This window comes from Podarcis melisellensis (genome assembly GCF_964234715.1).
Source record: "Podarcis melisellensis genome assembly, chromosome: 10".
Lineage (NCBI taxonomy): Eukaryota > Metazoa > Chordata > Lepidosauria > Squamata > Lacertidae > Podarcis > Podarcis melisellensis.
Window position 1 is genome coordinate 29,142,701 of NC_138542.1, and position 16,312 is coordinate 29,159,012.

General features: G+C 41.2%; 1 protein-coding gene across 1 annotated transcript in view; it reads left to right on the forward strand.

Moving 5' to 3' along the window:
• The window catches only part of SLC16A7 (solute carrier family 16 member 7), a 100,371-nt gene that overhangs the window by 61,862 nt on the left and 22,197 nt on the right, over nt 1–16,312 (forward strand). Inside the window, exon 2 of the mRNA XM_081928074.1 lies at nt 7,354–7,585. Coding sequence (XP_081784200.1) covers nt 7,375–7,585 — 211 coding nt within the window. The 5' untranslated portion in view covers nt 7,354–7,374. The remainder of the gene's footprint in view (nt 1–7,353; nt 7,586–16,312) is intronic.

The window sequence follows — 16,312 nt, forward strand, 5'->3', positions numbered from 1 at the left end:
GGGGGTGGTAGATCTTCAGTAAGGGATGTGCAGAATGTATTACTTTCAGTGATACTATCTAAAAGCATTTGCTCTCGTTTATGCTATTATGTGCCAAACAACTTACACCTTCCGAAACAGAAACACGGCAAGTGATGAGTGGGATTGACAAAGTTACCAGCTCTGCACAGTGTTAATTTGAAATTCAACAATTTAGGCAATAACACTGTTACTGCCAGAAGTAGATTAGCAACATCCATCCAGCAGTTTTCTGGAATGTGATTTTCTCACTGGGTATATCCTTAGAAAGGAGCCTGTTTTGATACTGGTAACATATTATTTCTGTATGGTCTCAGAAAATGTATCTAGGGCAATTTTTTTTTTCTACCAACACTGCATCAATTAATGACATGATACAAAATTCAAAAAAATCACAGAAGAAAATTTCTTAAAGACATGTACATCGAGCTGTTCTTACCATTTCATATGTGATTTGGTGACAATAGGTGTTTTATTAAATATTATTTTTTTATTACAGTTTTTACTTTAAGGAGCTCAAAGCAGCACACACGCACCCAATATTATCCTCATAGTGACGGATCTGCCATCGCCCACAGAGAGACCCACTGGTGCGTGTATTAAGGCATAGGAAGCAGGGAGGAAGACATACTTGTTGAAATAAAAATGGGTTAAGTATGTTCTGCATACAGAAGAAGAAGAGAAGAGTTTGGATTTGATATCCTGCCTTTCACTCCCTTTAAGGAGTCTCAAAGCGGCTAACATTCTCCTTTCCCTTCCTCCCCCACAACAAACACTCTGTGAGGTGAGTGGGGCTGAGAGACTTCAAAGAAGTGTGACTAGCCCAAGGTCATCCAGCAGCTGCATGTTGAGGAGTAGGGAAGCGAACCCGGTTCCCCAGATTACGAGACTACCGCTCTTAACCACTATACCACACTGGCTCTCTTACACAGAAAGATGCTAATAATTTCTAGGGATGCTAGGCTGGAAGTGCGACACTGTGGGCTAGATAATACAGGGGTCAGCAAACTTTTTCAGCAGGGGGCTGGTCCACTGTCCCTCAGACCTTGTGGGGGGGACTATATTTTGGGAGCTGGGAAATGAATTCCTATGCCCCACAAATAACCCAGAGATGCAATTTAAATAAAAGCACACATTCTACTTATGTAAAAACACGCTGATTCCCAGACCGTCCGCAGACTAGATTGAGAAGATGATTGGGCCACACCCGGCACCTGGGCCTTAGTTTGCCTACCCATGGATAAGAACATAAGAAGAGCCCTTCTTACATTCCCACATGCCCCAATACCAGATTAATGTTTATCTTCCGCCCTCTCCCATTGTGGTTGGTCTGACTGCATATGGCCTACGCAAGCAAAAATCTCCTTGGTTAAAGAGAAGGAAGGGGGCCTTTTAAAAAAGTTTTATACAATGGCTTTATAGTGAAAGATTAAGGCATCTTGGGAGTTGAAAGCAATTTGTGTGTATATATTAGTAGGTAGTTCTTTAGTTCTCAGACCAAACACATAGTAAGTTTGCAATTCAACATCCTTTCCCCCACCCTCCCCAGAAATAAAGTACAGACTGACGTTTTTCCTTCCGTGCATTTATATTTTCCTTTGCCCCAGTAATTTTAGGGGTGTTTTTTCCCCTGTGTACTTCAAATGAATTCTTTATATTGTCCGACTTTCAGGTGGATAAACACACATTTTTGACTACGTAAATGCCACTTTGTTTAGTTTGCCATGCTGAGGTAAAACATCCCACCGCTCAGTACATGCTTAGTGATTTCTTGTGCCTTTCCAGGCTAACTACATGGTTTGGTCTATCACACAAATCCCATTCAGTTCTGTTGGAGGACTTAAGGAGGACTTCCTGGTGCCTTAAAACTGTTGTTAAATTCCAAGGGGATTCCAAGCTAATATTTGTTAAACACCCTTCTTTCTTTAAATGTTGACGGCAGTCCTTTTAAACTGCCCTTAGCTGCTGTAATACAACTTGGTGTACTTAATGCTTGTGAGGTACAGGGATTTAAGGAATAGTAAGAATGATTAAAATAGACTGATAAGTGGATCAGGATTTCTGCTGCAGTGACAAGCCAGCAGTTTGAACTGTAAAGAGAAAGGTTAGCTGACCCTATTAAAGCAAGTGTGGCGGAAAGGCTCTGAACAGTTTTGGGTTTATATTATTTTATTTGCGGGTAGGCAGGACCAGGGAATTGTCAAACAGCAAAACGGCATTTGATCAGCTTTATTCTTATATTAACCATTTCTGCCAGCTTAAAGAGTAGTCCCCATGCTATTGGTGTCCATATCATCTTCTCAGCTTATTTTAGCTCCCTTAATCACTGATCCTTCGGGCAGCTAAATGAATGGGAGATCTGCTCTTTCAAGTCCCATTCGTTTCAGTGCGCCCCCTTGTGGTTGTTTCCCTTGCTTGAGGTTGTCAAAACTGACCCATGGGCAGCTGTTGGAGGTGATCTGAGTCTGGGAAAGGGAGCTGAGGAACACACCTGAGTACAGAGCCAGTTCAGAGCCCGAGATTACTTCCTTGCCAGGGAAATGTTCCTAGATACAGTTTGTTTAGCTCACCCCATAGGACAGCTGCATGCAAAACCAAAGGTTCCTGGAATGTGTGCAGTTTGAAATACAAAGCAAGACAGAGTCTGTACTTTGTATAAGTGGGGTTCAAGTCAGTTTGGTGAGCAGTTTTCTCCACTGTACATTGTTGCCGTGTCTTTGGAAACACGTTGAACAAGTTTATTCCATAGATTCTTAAGTCACTGTGATCCTTGCAGCTCTATCAGCCAGTGAGGAACTGCAGAAGTTGCACACTGCTAAACATAAAGGGCCCTTGATATTATCAGAATTGTAGCCTATCCTACAATAAATACGGAGAATTTGTACATATATATATATATATATATATATATATATATATATATATGGGAGAGAGTCGAGCATTTTCAGAGCTTCTCCTGACAAGCTATTTATTGTATTGAGAGTTGATTTTGTCAGCTGGCAAGCAGAGGAATATTAATGAAGCATTTGCAGACAAGCAGTCTAAACAGGTTGATCATGATTGACTAGAATCTACAGTGCATGATATCAAGATGAATTATTTGTCATGGCTGTTTCTCTGACCTTGTTATTTCAGTTTTCATCCTTTTAAAATGTTTGGTATGGTATTCATTGCTGCCTGTCTTTGTCAACCAATCCTATTGCTGTGGTTCAGACATATTTGCTCATTTTCAATATGGATCTCAATTATACCTATTGGCCCCAATCCAGCTGGTCTCCATTGCATCTACCCATCCATTCATGCCAATCCAAGCTAGGGGCCAATATGATGTGTGCAGAAATCAGAATGTTTAGAGCTGGATGGGGTACCACCCGTAGTGGCCAGTGAGTTGTTGTGGAAGGAGCTCTGTTGCTCCCCTGGCTTGCCAACACAGCAGGTCACTGGTGCTTCCAAAGAGTGCAAGGGAGAGGGTCAAGTCGGTGAGGCTTGGTGTGGTGCAGGCACAGCATAGATGAAGCATCAGGAGCATCAAACAGCAACCTGCTGTGTTGGGAATCCAGAAGAGTAACAGAGCACCACCTCCCTCACCACCTCACTGGCACCTACCAGGTACAACGCATACCCAAGGGCGCTGTGTGACCCTTCCTCTTCCTGATCTGTGCATGCAATGCCTTCGAAAAGCAAAATGATACTACCCGGCTGTTCGGGAGAGGAAGTAGGAGATGGAATCAGTCCCAACCATTGTCTTTTCCCTGTCAATCAAACAGGTTCTGTAGGGACTTTCAACTTAAAAATAAAAAATAAATAAAGGGAATTGTACTGTGTTGGTGCTGACCTTTAAAGCCCTAAATGGCTTCGGTCCTGTATACCTGAAGAAGCATCTCCACCCACATTGTTCTGCCCAGATGCTGAGATCCAGCACTGAGGGCCTTCTGGTGGTTCCCTCATTGCAAGAAGTGAGGTTACAGGGAACCAGGCAGAGGGCCTTCTCGGTAGTGGCGCCCGCCCTGTGGAACTCCCTCCCTTCAGATGTGAAGGAAATAAGCAGCTATCTTCTCTTTAAAAGACACCTGAAGGCAGCTCTGTTTAGGGAAGTTTTTAATATTTAATGCTGTATTGTTTTTAACACTTGATTGGAAGCCGCCCAGAGTGGCTGGCGAAATGGGCAGGGTATAAATAATAAATTATTATTATATTATTATTATTACATCCAGCCTTAATTTGTCTGTATGAGTTCTGTTGTATCAGAGCTTTCCAGTCCCATTGCAAATAGAATAATTCATTTGAGGCATATTGAAATTTAGCAGCTATACTTTTTTGTTTGTTGTTTGTTATTGGGGTAGTGATTTTCTCATTAGGCAAGGTGTCTCTGATATATCATTAAACAGGACTCATCATGTTTTCCAGTAGAAACACTGGGAAAAGAATCTCTTCATTAGTCTGCAGAAGGCTCCGGTGATGGAAGGCTCTGTTCCTATGAATGCTCCAGTGCACTGATTTACATGGTGTTATTTTTGCAACAATTGTAATTATCGTGTCAATCGTCTTCGGACATGTTCAACCCATGATGATACTCCACATTACACTTTTGTGTGTGTGTGTGTGTGGACAGGTATGGACATTATCTGTCAGCACAGATTAAACAAGATTAAATTAATAGTCATCTGGACACCAACAATGGGGAGAGAAATAGCCCGATGCTTTTAGGAACCTCTGTCATAGCTATCCTGTGTGTAAGGACTAGTTTTCTCAATTGGTCCCATTTTAGACTACAGACAGGTGCTCATGTGAGGAGCTACTCCTGAACATAGAAAACTAACTTAGTGGGGAGAAGGTTAGGACTGAGCCCCTATTTCTGACATTTAGTTTTCTTTCTGAGGAGCATTCAAGTGGGGCACATTCTGAAATAAGGACCTACACTTACATTACCTCCTCTAGGACAAGTGAGGACTGAAAATCAACATTGGGAATGTGTGTGTGTGGGGGGGGGGAATCAAATCACTCTTACCCGACAGTCAAAGTGGGGGAATCAAAGGGCATGCTGGGGGGTGGGGAGGAAGGGGCAGGCTCTGATTCACTCCAGGTGAATGCAGACCCTAGAAGACCCCAGAGGGCAGCCACCATAATTTCAATTTTGTTGAAATATGGCATCCTTTTATAAAACACTTTACTGGCTAATCTGAAGAATGGCAACTACCAAAATCACAGATTGGACTTCAGCAAACTTGACTAGAATGATCCGCCCTGGAAGGGGGCAAGTTGGGATTTTGTTTTTGTGTCCCTTTCTCTCTCTTTTTGTAATGGTTATATATTAGAAATCAATAAAACTATATTTTAAAAATATTCCTCCTCAGTGGTGGGAGGAGACCAACAGTGTCCCCTATTCTCTAAGAAACAATGGGGGTGGGGCTGTGAGGAGGAGGCAGATTCAGCCTCCAAGGAGTGCATTGCAGCCATTATTGCCACCTCAGAAACAACATCATGAAATACATTCCTTGGAGGCCAGATCTGCTGCCTCTGTGGATCCTGCCAGCCAATGCGGTCACCTCACGTCGCCTCATGGGTGAGCCAGCCCTAACCTCCTTGACCTCTTATATCTAAAACAGGAAGCATATCCCACAACTGCCCCTTTTTGACCGGTACATTCCGGATTTACACAAGCCAGTCCCGGAATACCCCAGACATTGCCAGTAGCAAGAAAGGCTTCCCCTCCTTACCTCTGGTCAACATGGCAGTGTCCAGACACTGAAGCTGGCTCACCACTCTACCTTCCATTTTCCCTCTCTATGTTTCCTGTGGAGGTCTGTGGGTGGGGAGTTAAAGTGTGCAGTGATGGTGGCAGATAGGCAGGCATGCAAGTTAGCTGGACGGTGATAGCAGCTGTGAGAGGGATGGTGGAGGAGCTGCCATGCTAAGGAAGGCTCAGGAAGAGGCCTAAGGACATGAGCACGCAGGAAGGGCAGGGGACAGATATCTCTCTTTGTGTGTGTGTGTGTGTGTGTGTACATATACATATACATATACATATATATATAATATCATTAGAAGTTTACATTCAAACAATTTATACAATCATTTTATGAGATTCTCTGAATCTCATGACTTCCCCCTTCCTCTGCGTGGGTCCTTGAAACAAAATTTAAAGCTGCATATTAGTACATTCTCCACAATTTTCATTTTTCCAAATTATCTACAATCTTCATTACTTTACAAGTGGTTCTTGTAGTCCAGCTAGGGTTTTAATTTGCTTACAATGTTCTCCTAGGTGATAAAATTTCCCCTTGTCTTCTTGATTCCTGAGTCTTCCCGTTAGTTTTGCCATTTCAGCGTAGTCCAACATCTTGGCTTGCCATTCTTCCCTTGTTGGGATTATCGCTTCTTTAGGGGACAGGTATCGGCTGTAGCTGGAATGTGGAGGGAGGAAAGTGGGAAGGGCAACTGTTTTCTGGGGGAAGGGCAGCTGGGAGGGAGGTGGGCAACTCAAACAGGGAATTGGGCGCTGTGTAATTCAGTTCTTTATTTTATCCCAGTTTTGTTACTCATTATATAACCAATCTTTATTTTCAGATTTAATAGCACTAAAGGTCACTTTTCACATTTCACATAATGAAATAATGTTTCCATCAAGCCCTTCAGGTTTCCAAAAATGTTGTTTCATATAGTCTAATTCAAGCCATGTTCTGAATGAAGTTTGGACTTTGGTTTATATTGGAAATGCTTTTACAATTTTGCATGCATGTATGTATATACAGTATGTCTTTTGAATGGTTTTAATCTTGAGGTTTTACTACCTTTGCAAGTCACTTTGAGTATTATTCTTCATGAAAATGTTACCTAAAAATAACTATTAAAATGTGATGCTCCCTTAAGGCTGAGATCAAGCATTATTTTACATTTTAATAGAAGTACTAGATATAGGCCAGGCCCACATATGGGGCAAATCAACCACACTTCACTGGAGATGGTGAAGCTGGGTAGATTGATACTAGAAGACCCAAAATGTCACTTTACCATCTGTGATTAATTGCTAAATACAACCGCAGTGGCTTGGATCAGTGACCTGGAAAAACTACAGTATACCTAATAAGGTTCTTCCAGTAACCCTTGCCAAGGTTTTCACCCTCCCTGAAGGCTACCTTGGCTTTTATAGATGAGTAATTGCACTACATCATCTACTGACAGTCTTACTTGAGAATCTGCTGCTGGCTAAAGCATTGGATAATAGTTTTGTATTATTGTATTGAATTGGCTACTATATATGGACAGTATGCTGAAGAAAGAGGAAGCTATTTCAATAACCTTTCCAACTTTCTTTCTTTTTATTCCCCGCTGCAGCCTACTTGTAAAGATTAAAAAATGCCGCCTGCAACGACGACGCAGCACACTCCCCCGGACGGTGGATGGGGTTGGGTCGTGGTCTTTGGCAGTTTCATCTCCATTGGATTTTCTTATGCATTCCCTAAAGCCATCACAGTCTTCTTCAAGGAGATACAGGAGATCTTCGGCACATCATATAGCCAGATAGCTTGGATATCATCGATCATGTTGGCTGTCATGTATGCAGGAGGTATATGAGAACCTAACTTTTCTTCTTTTTTGCCTATCAGATGGTCTTACAATATTAAGCAAAGTTCTGCTCCATGATTTTGCAGTTCATGGCTTCTCTAGATGTGTTTTCATAAAGAACCACATACTGTTTTCTTCTGCTTCCTCTCCTAAACCCTTCCAATAACTATCACTCTCTGAATGCATGAGCGTTCATTTCAAACAATGATGCAATTGGTTTTGCTGTTTGGTGGGTACTTAAACCACAGAGCCTAGGGCTTGTCAAATAGAAGGTCGGCAGTTCGAATCCCCATGATGGGGTGAGCTCCCGTTGCTCGGTCCCAGCTCCTGCCAACCTAGCAGTTCGAAAGCACACCAAAAAGTGCAAGTAGATAAATTGGTACTGCTCCAGCGGGAAGGTAAACGGCGTTTCCATGCGCTGCTCTGGTTTGCTAGAAGCGGTTTCGTCATGCTGGCCACATGACCCGGGAGCTGTACGCCGGCTCCCTTGGCCACTAAAGTGAGATGAGCGCCGCAACCCCAGAGTCGGTCACGACTGGACCTAATGGTCAGGGGTTCCTTTACCTTACTTTACCTATAGTGCAGAAGTGAGGGCAGAAGGCCCACTGGGAACTACTAGTGGTTGGCTGTGTGATTTAAAGTAGATCAGCAAGGATTTCTGATTCCCTAGTGTGTAACAGAGGTAAGAACAAAATGACATCAAGAAAATAAAGGGAAATGGCCAGGATAAGGTATGGATTTTTGTTTGGAGCAGCTGTAGAATTCAGTTTAGCTCTAGTACTTTAATATAATTTCTGGTGTCATAGGTTTTTTTAAAAATTCTAAGTGTCTTTTGTACTCTGCCTGGCAGATCCTAGGGTTTTAGGGAAACAACAACCCCAAAATAGATTCAAGCCTTAAGTCTGTCTATCCCTGATATGAGAGATGGGGAAGTTAAGAAAAGGGAGCTAGGTGGACTACCAAAGAGCTTTCTGTAAGCAGATGCTGAGATCAATAAATCAAGCAAAGCACAATCATGAACCAATAGATGGAACAGGGTATCAAGTTTTATGGATTGATAAAAACAATAGGAATAGTGAACCTGGAAAGTTTACTACTGATAGACATGTCACACTGAAACGGAAAGTAATGGATAGTAGAAGTCATTTAATAAAGTAACAGAGCCGGCAACTGACTTTGACCCTCAGCTGTTAAAATAGTAGCAAAAAATAGAAGTAACTATTTGTTTTGCTTTTTTAATGAACAAAATGAAAGATGATTAGGATTTAAAACAGCCTTACTCTGCCTGAAGTCCTCAAGATGTTTTGGCATGCTGGTTGGGGATGATGGGAGCAGTAGTTCAAAACTTATGAGGTGCACCAGGTTGTGGAAGGCTGGTTTAAAATATGACCAATTAATTTGCTACTTAGCAATTTGCTACTTTGCTAAGGTTCATGGGGTACCTTAACTTACCCCTTATTGGAAAATATAGCATTATCAAACAACTCAAGGAGCGTATTTTTCGCTCTATAAGACGCACCAGACCACAAGACGCACCTAGTTTTGGGAGGAGGAAAACAAGAAAAAAAGTATTCTGAATCTCAGAAGCCAGAACAGCATGAGGGATCACTGTGCAGTGAAAGCAGCAATCCCTCTTGCTGTTCTGGCTTCTGGTATAGCTGCGCAGCCTGTATTCGCTCCATAAGACGCACACACATTCCCCATTACTTTTTAGGAGGGAAAAAGTAAGTCTTATAGAGCAAAAAATACGGTAATACTGTAATTTGATTCCATTTTTCATCAGCATCATCTTTTCTGGTTGACGGAGAATGTTAGAACCCTGACTCTTCACCCTCTTGATTTCCTGTCTGTCTTCTTGATCACTTTGCTTGCAACCACCCCTGATGCTAATGGATAAATTTTGTGCTGCCTCTCGGTTTAGCACTGGTGTCGACCAGTTTCCCATTGGTGTCACTGGGTAGGATAGGAGAACATCTTGAGGATAGGAGAACATCTTGAGAACTTCAGAACAATTAATCTTTTTTGTAGCACTTCGTTCCACCGTATACATAGAAACCCAGAAATGTTATCTGCCTGTCCAGAATAAATATCAAGCATAAAAATAAAAAATAAAGGATTTTGAGCAAGCTCCACATTCTATAGCAAAAGTAACAAGTTAAACAGTGAAGCGGTTATTTTCTTATCTTGCTGTATGGCTTTAATGTGCTAGCAGCAGGTAGCCTTGCCAAAGCTAAACATTCTTTGAAGCCACAGCCACCACAAAATAGCTTCCCAATAAATAAAGCATCAAACAATCACTGGCAGAGGATGAAAAAAAGCAAACAATTATAATAATGTTTGGGAGGGAGTTATTCCTTTGGCTTGTTGCTTTTCCTATCTAATTTGATTGTTTGATTTTTAACATTTGTTGTACAATTGCTTGAATGAAAGCAGGAAAAACATAGCGTGTCAGGTACCTTGTTTATGGCGAAGCCTGGCAGATATCTTGAAAATGTTGTGGGCACACTGTGTATCTCTTAATGCTAATTAGGAAGAACCTGAAAAACATTTGAGATCTGACACACTCATTATGATTTAGCGCTCTGCCTATTAATCTTCACAGCGGGGTCGTTGGGTAAGTGAGAGTCTAAGACTGAGGATCTCTGCTTCGGAGCCTTCAGCCTCCTGAGGTAATTAGCAGGCATCTGTGTTTCGGTAACAAGGTATTAACTTACCTTTCAATATCTGGGAAAAAATGAAACTAATAAAAGACATCCAGGAAGGAGCTAAAGGAATGTTAATTATGTTTATCACTTAACTTCATACTTCGAATAAATGTCATGAAATTATAGCAGGCCATCTGGCAAATCCATATGGTCTCCTGGATTCGTGGTTAATTCCAACAGATAGGTCAAGCACAGTGTTCATCTCCACCCCACCTCCTTCAAGAATGCAGAGGAAAGATGCGCAACGTTGAATGAATCAAGTTCTGTATAAAAATTTCACTTTGCCCCTTAGGCACGCTGTGGATCTGCTCCTCTGTGGAGCACATTTGTCAGTAGGAGGCTTCTTTATTTTTATATGTTTTTCCAGGGCTGCTGCTGCTTCTTTTTTCAGCCCCAAGACTTTCTCAGTAAAGTCAGTACAAAGATCCTCAATTACTATCTGTTGGGTGTTGCCCTAAACTAAAGGTATAGTATGGCAGCTCGGTCATCTCAGGCATGCCTGACTGCTATGTTAGTTTAACGACAAGTAGGAAGTAAGGCTATTTTGCTGCCTTTTTCTCCCTAAGTTAAGACACTTTCCAAACCTTCATTCATATGGTGGGCTAAATAGTGCCTTTCCCCTGCAAAAAATAAATAAATAGCATACTATCATCAGGATTTGGACATACAGTGGGATGGCACAGGACAATCAGTGCACACTTATATATATATATTGCTTTTAATTTTATACTTAAATCTCCCATCATTTAACAGGAATGAATTGCTTTTCAATTTGTTATGAACACTGGGAAATAAATAAATCCCACAGCTGTTTGCCCATATTCATACATTCGTTGCACAGATGTACTATCTGTAACGTGAGTACAAATTGCCATTGTGCAATTGCAGCTTATCTACACTTTGAAAGAAAGTAACATGCCTCTGGTTCTCATGACCAGAACACCTGGATTATGTGTGATAGTTCCAAGAACCAAAGGAAAACAGAGATAGAATTTCATCTTCATTCTCCCCTAACCTCTGGACTTCCTTTCAATTAATGCCCTTCCATCTCTCTTTCTTTTAGCCATCTCACAGCCCAAAAATTCCAAATGGTATCTTTTTTGGAAGCAGGATACATTGCAAACAAAGAGGAAGTATCTGCAGATTAACGTGATCTGCTTTTCTGCAGAACTCAGTTTTCCTTCTTTGATATGTTCTTTGGATACCATATTGCATTTTACAGTGGAAACCGTTACAGCTTTGTCACAAATATCTGCCTTTTAAGGTTACCTTTAACTGCAGCAAGCTCCTGTTGTTTTTGTTCATAGGACAACTAAAAAATAGTTCAGTGATAAGCTCTTGGGGTTTATTTTGAAGGTTAATTGGAAAAAGAACATTTCATTTGGTGTGTTCAGAATATTTGCTAATGTTACTCAGTAGGCTCTCTGTACATAATGCGGGGAGGCTGTGTTGAAAGTTTAGCTAGCAAAAGAAGAGAGAGGGGAAATAACATATAATAAAGCAAGTAATGGTGCAGCGAAAATGAATAAAGGGGAATTGCCTGCCCTTCAAAAGACGAGCACTCAGACTAGTGATTGGCAGGAAGTTCAGAACAAGCAACACATTATCAGTTTATGGAACATATTGTCAAAGGATATTGTGATATCACTAGTGTGAGTGGTTCTTTAAAATGTTTTTAGACAATTCTAGAAGGCTAGGCTTATCAAACTGAAGTGGCAGAACTTCCATATTCAAGGTCAGTGCACGTTTTGTTAACGTATGCTGGGAACAAACAGCAGAAGAGAATTATTTCCATCCTCTGTTCTGCCTTTATTGTAAGCTGCAAGGGGCAGCCATTGTTGGACACCGAGTGCTGAACTATGTGGTCCAAATCCAACAAGGCAATTCAGACATTTTTAGCAACATTACTGTGAAGATAAAATGGTATGCACTGCAAAAATGACAGTTGCAAAATTCATGTAACACAAACACCAGATGGCTGCCTTTAAAAAAAGAAAAGACAAAGACAAACAAAACAAAAAGTTTTTCATATGGCTAACTAAGACTCCAGAAATTATTTCCCTAAACCATCAATAGTATCTTCTCACTTAAGACATTGGTTTTTGAGAAAACAGAACGGGCAATGACTGGGAAATTGCTTGATGTGACCTTTCTGTCCTTTGCTGTGTGGGACAAACTTTTACCCTCTATTAGGATATGTACAGCCTTGAATTTTAAGAACCTCATTTAGTGTGCCCTTGAAAACACAACTTCCCAGTTTCCAAATGCCTCCCGGGCGTGAGGGAATACTTCACATTTGGGTGTGTTTTTTTACACACAGAGAGACAGACATTTTTACACCATGCTGAATTAATTTGATATTTGCGGGTAGAGGTGACAAAGAAGTTGGAATTGCGACTTTTGCTGCCAAACATAGACAAAAACACCATAACTAGTTTAATGGAGTGTGTGTGTGTGTGTGTGTGTGTGTGTGTGTGAGAGAGAGAGAGAGAGAGAGAGAGAGAGAGATCAGAATTGTTCAGGAAAAGAAGTAGAATGGAAGCATTGAAGCTGACAGCTAAATCATCCTTCCAATATTATTAAAGTGATGCTTCTGCATTTTTAAGAATCTAAAATGCTGAGGTTGCTGGACAAATGTTGACAAGTCCAATTGTCAATATTGTATCAAAAACTTTCTCAATAAATAAGTATCATTTTCAAAGAAAAAATATGATAAGCAGGAAAAGGAGAGTTTATTATAAATGTCAAAAGGCATATCATTCTGCACCTATAGGTTAAAGTGTTGGCTATGACAGACCTACTTTTTCTTTTTGTTGTTGTTTTGCAGTGTAGTAAGCAGCCCTCAGCCAGCTGCAGTCATTGCATACACTTACTCCAGGAGTAAGTACCACCAAAATCAGTGGGACTTGTCTCTAAGTATGCATAATCTTGTGCTGTAAATCCAGTTAAAACAATGGGATATATAATATTTGCTAGAAAGAGCAGAAACTCCCTGTTTCAGGTGGGATGCCCTGGTACCCATTCAGTGCTGCATTAGCATCTTGGATATCTCCATTCATTTATATGTATGGACAAGTTTCCCTTCTACTCCAGGAGACATGACTTCTCCTAGAGAGGATCTAATAAATTACCTCTCCAGCCATGTAATGTCTTTCTCTGCTTTTTCATTCCTGGTGACTTCAGTGGTCTGAATATTCTATCATCTCACATCACACCAAGCCTAACAGTCTACTTTAGTTCCAAGAGTCCCATAGCCAGATAGTTAATTCTAAGCACAGTTGCCTGGCACTAGGGTTTATTGAACAAATGTCACTTCAGTGTACAAGTGTTGAGGAGTCTTTATTCCTCCTCGAAGAATTGCTGAGTAAACCAGGTTGTGAAAGGCAGTCGTAAATAAGTAGGAGCTTCTTTAAAACACCGTATAAAGTATTAATACCTTTAATTTGTTTAAGCTCTGTTCTTTGACATTTGCATTAGTTTTAAGGGCATTTTGAGAATGTGTAAACTAACTTGGGATGTGTTCCCATAAAATGTGACACCAAAAAAATGGAGCCTACAGTACTTATGAAAGGGTTGAATTACTGCTAGGGACTGTGAAACATCATTGTCAGCATAAGGTATATATGCAATTATCTTGGGAGATACATACATTATAAAATCATAGCATTTTAGGGTTTTTAAGGCATCTTCAATGTCATCTAGTCCAACCCCCCTGCTCAGTGCAGGAATTTAGGTACAGCATCATCTATGTACTTGAAGGCAGCTGCCATGTCTCCCCTTAAATTTCTCCTCTGTAGGCTCTCGTCTCCAGATCCAGCTTTTCCAGCAATTCCTCTTAGGACTTGGTTTCCAGAACCCCACACCATTCTGGTTACCCTCCTCCAAACTGACAATACTCTCTGTAAAATGTGTTGTACGTATCTTCAACTGAAACAGCCTGTGTGCCAAAAATGATGTGCTGGGAAGCTGAAATCTGCCGCTGTTTCTCAGTTATGAAATATCCACTTGTTTGTTTTTAAAAGTGTATTGAGGCAATCATAGGCTAGCTGTTTTCAGGCCAAGGTTCAATGGCTTCTATTGGGGAAACATGAAACTGCTGAGTCACAGTATGAGCTACTGTTTGGCTCATAAGAACAGAGTGCTTTGACAGTTGTACCAAATGATGTCCAGAGAATGAAACTGTATCACCATTGCACCAATGTTTTGCCAGCACTGAGCATAGATAAGCAAGGCAGAACTGTTGGTGTAGCTAGAATCCTGGTTTTATGAGCAAACCGTAGATCTTCAGTGAACCTTCAGATGTATTACTGAAGGAAAAGTTGCTCTCTTAACAGCCTGATCCTTTTGTGGGATGTGGCTGTTGTGATGCAAGCTTCATATATAGAGAAATTCATGGAAGACAAGACTGCCAGTTGCTCCTAGCCAGAACAACAGCATGCTACCTCCAGGATCATAGACAGCATGTTCCTGAACACCAGAGCATAGGGCGAAAGAGATATCGCCCTCATGTCTCCGTAGGCATCTGGTGGCACATTTAGGAGAAACTGGTGGATACCAGACTAGATAGGCCTTTGGCTGGCCTTTACTTATGTTCTTATGGCAACTGCTAGTGTTGCATTTTGTACAACAGTGAAGTATTGGTAGCTCTTTCCACTCTCCCTTCAAAACCTCCTTGGTGTATCCCTCAACAATTACAAGGCTGCACTATTTGCTTCTGGGAGCTGTCAATCTAGAGTGTTATACCTCTATTGTATTAGCCCTGGCTTCTTTTCACCCTGTGTGCCCCAAATATGCCCATTTTGAAATGTTCTTCCACTGGTGGCACTGATTCCTATTTTGATACAAAGGCCTTCTTGTGGTGTCTTTGTGCAGAAACCCTGGTCCTTAGCTTAGGTTTTCAGCAGAATATCTTTAAAAGGGGTACAGACCAATTCATGGAGGATAAGGTGATCAATAGCTACTAGCCATGATGGCTGTTGAAATATACTCGGAGTCAAGAGTCAATTTCATGCTCTTTATTCAGCTCATAGTGGTGAGGAGGAATGGAAGTTCCCCCAGAATGTCTGCTTTATATACATTATTTACTCAATGGGCCCCACGTGATTGGCTAATTCCGGGATTCTCCTATAGGCCAATCAGGTTGCGGATTCACTCCCACTCAGAGCTGGATTGGGTGGCTCCTGTGGACCAATCAGACTGCTGCATTCTGAATCCTATTGTTCTAGGACCAATCAGACTGCTGCATTTTGGATCCTATTAAACTCAGTACATAACAGCTGTGTTCTACCGCCACTGTCAGTATGTCTCTGAATACCAGTTTCTGGCAACCACAGCTGGAGACAGTACTGTGGCATTCAGCTGCTCCTTGTGATCTTCCGATAGGCATCTATTTGGTACTGTGAGGAGAGAATGTGGGCTAGATGCTGGATCCAGCAGGCTCTCCTTATCTTCTCAATGTTCAACAGAAGCTAGAATCAGGCTTTTAATCTTTTCCAAGTTCCCTTTGGTGATCAACATGTGCAATAAATATATTTATGGGGGAAAGCATAATCCTTTGTCATTTGCAGGGCATTAGCAGTTCACAACTTGTTGGACCCAATGTTCATTTTTCATGCACATATTTTTAGAAGGAAATCTGCCTCTCAGTTTTTCTCTCTCTAGCACAGCTTGGCAAGCTGTGCTGCCTGCTCCCTGTCATGTCTTCTTTTCTGACTTTTGTCTGTGTGCATCCAAATTACTAAAGCATTTGTTCTAAGTGATTGGATTGTTAATTTAGATAAGGGAATGGTGCTCTAAGCTAGCCTACCGTTGGCAGCCAGATCTTGCACTCACAAGATGGAATAAGCTTGGAATTATTTTTATGGTGAGAAAACATGTTTTATTCATCTAATTTCAGCTGTCCTTGCATCTGTTAGCTTCCAAGTATAAAAACAACCGCAAGTGTTATTAACTCTGATCCCGTTTCCTTATATAATAAAAAATTTAAACCCTGATTCACAGACTTCTTCTGTAGTTTGGGATGC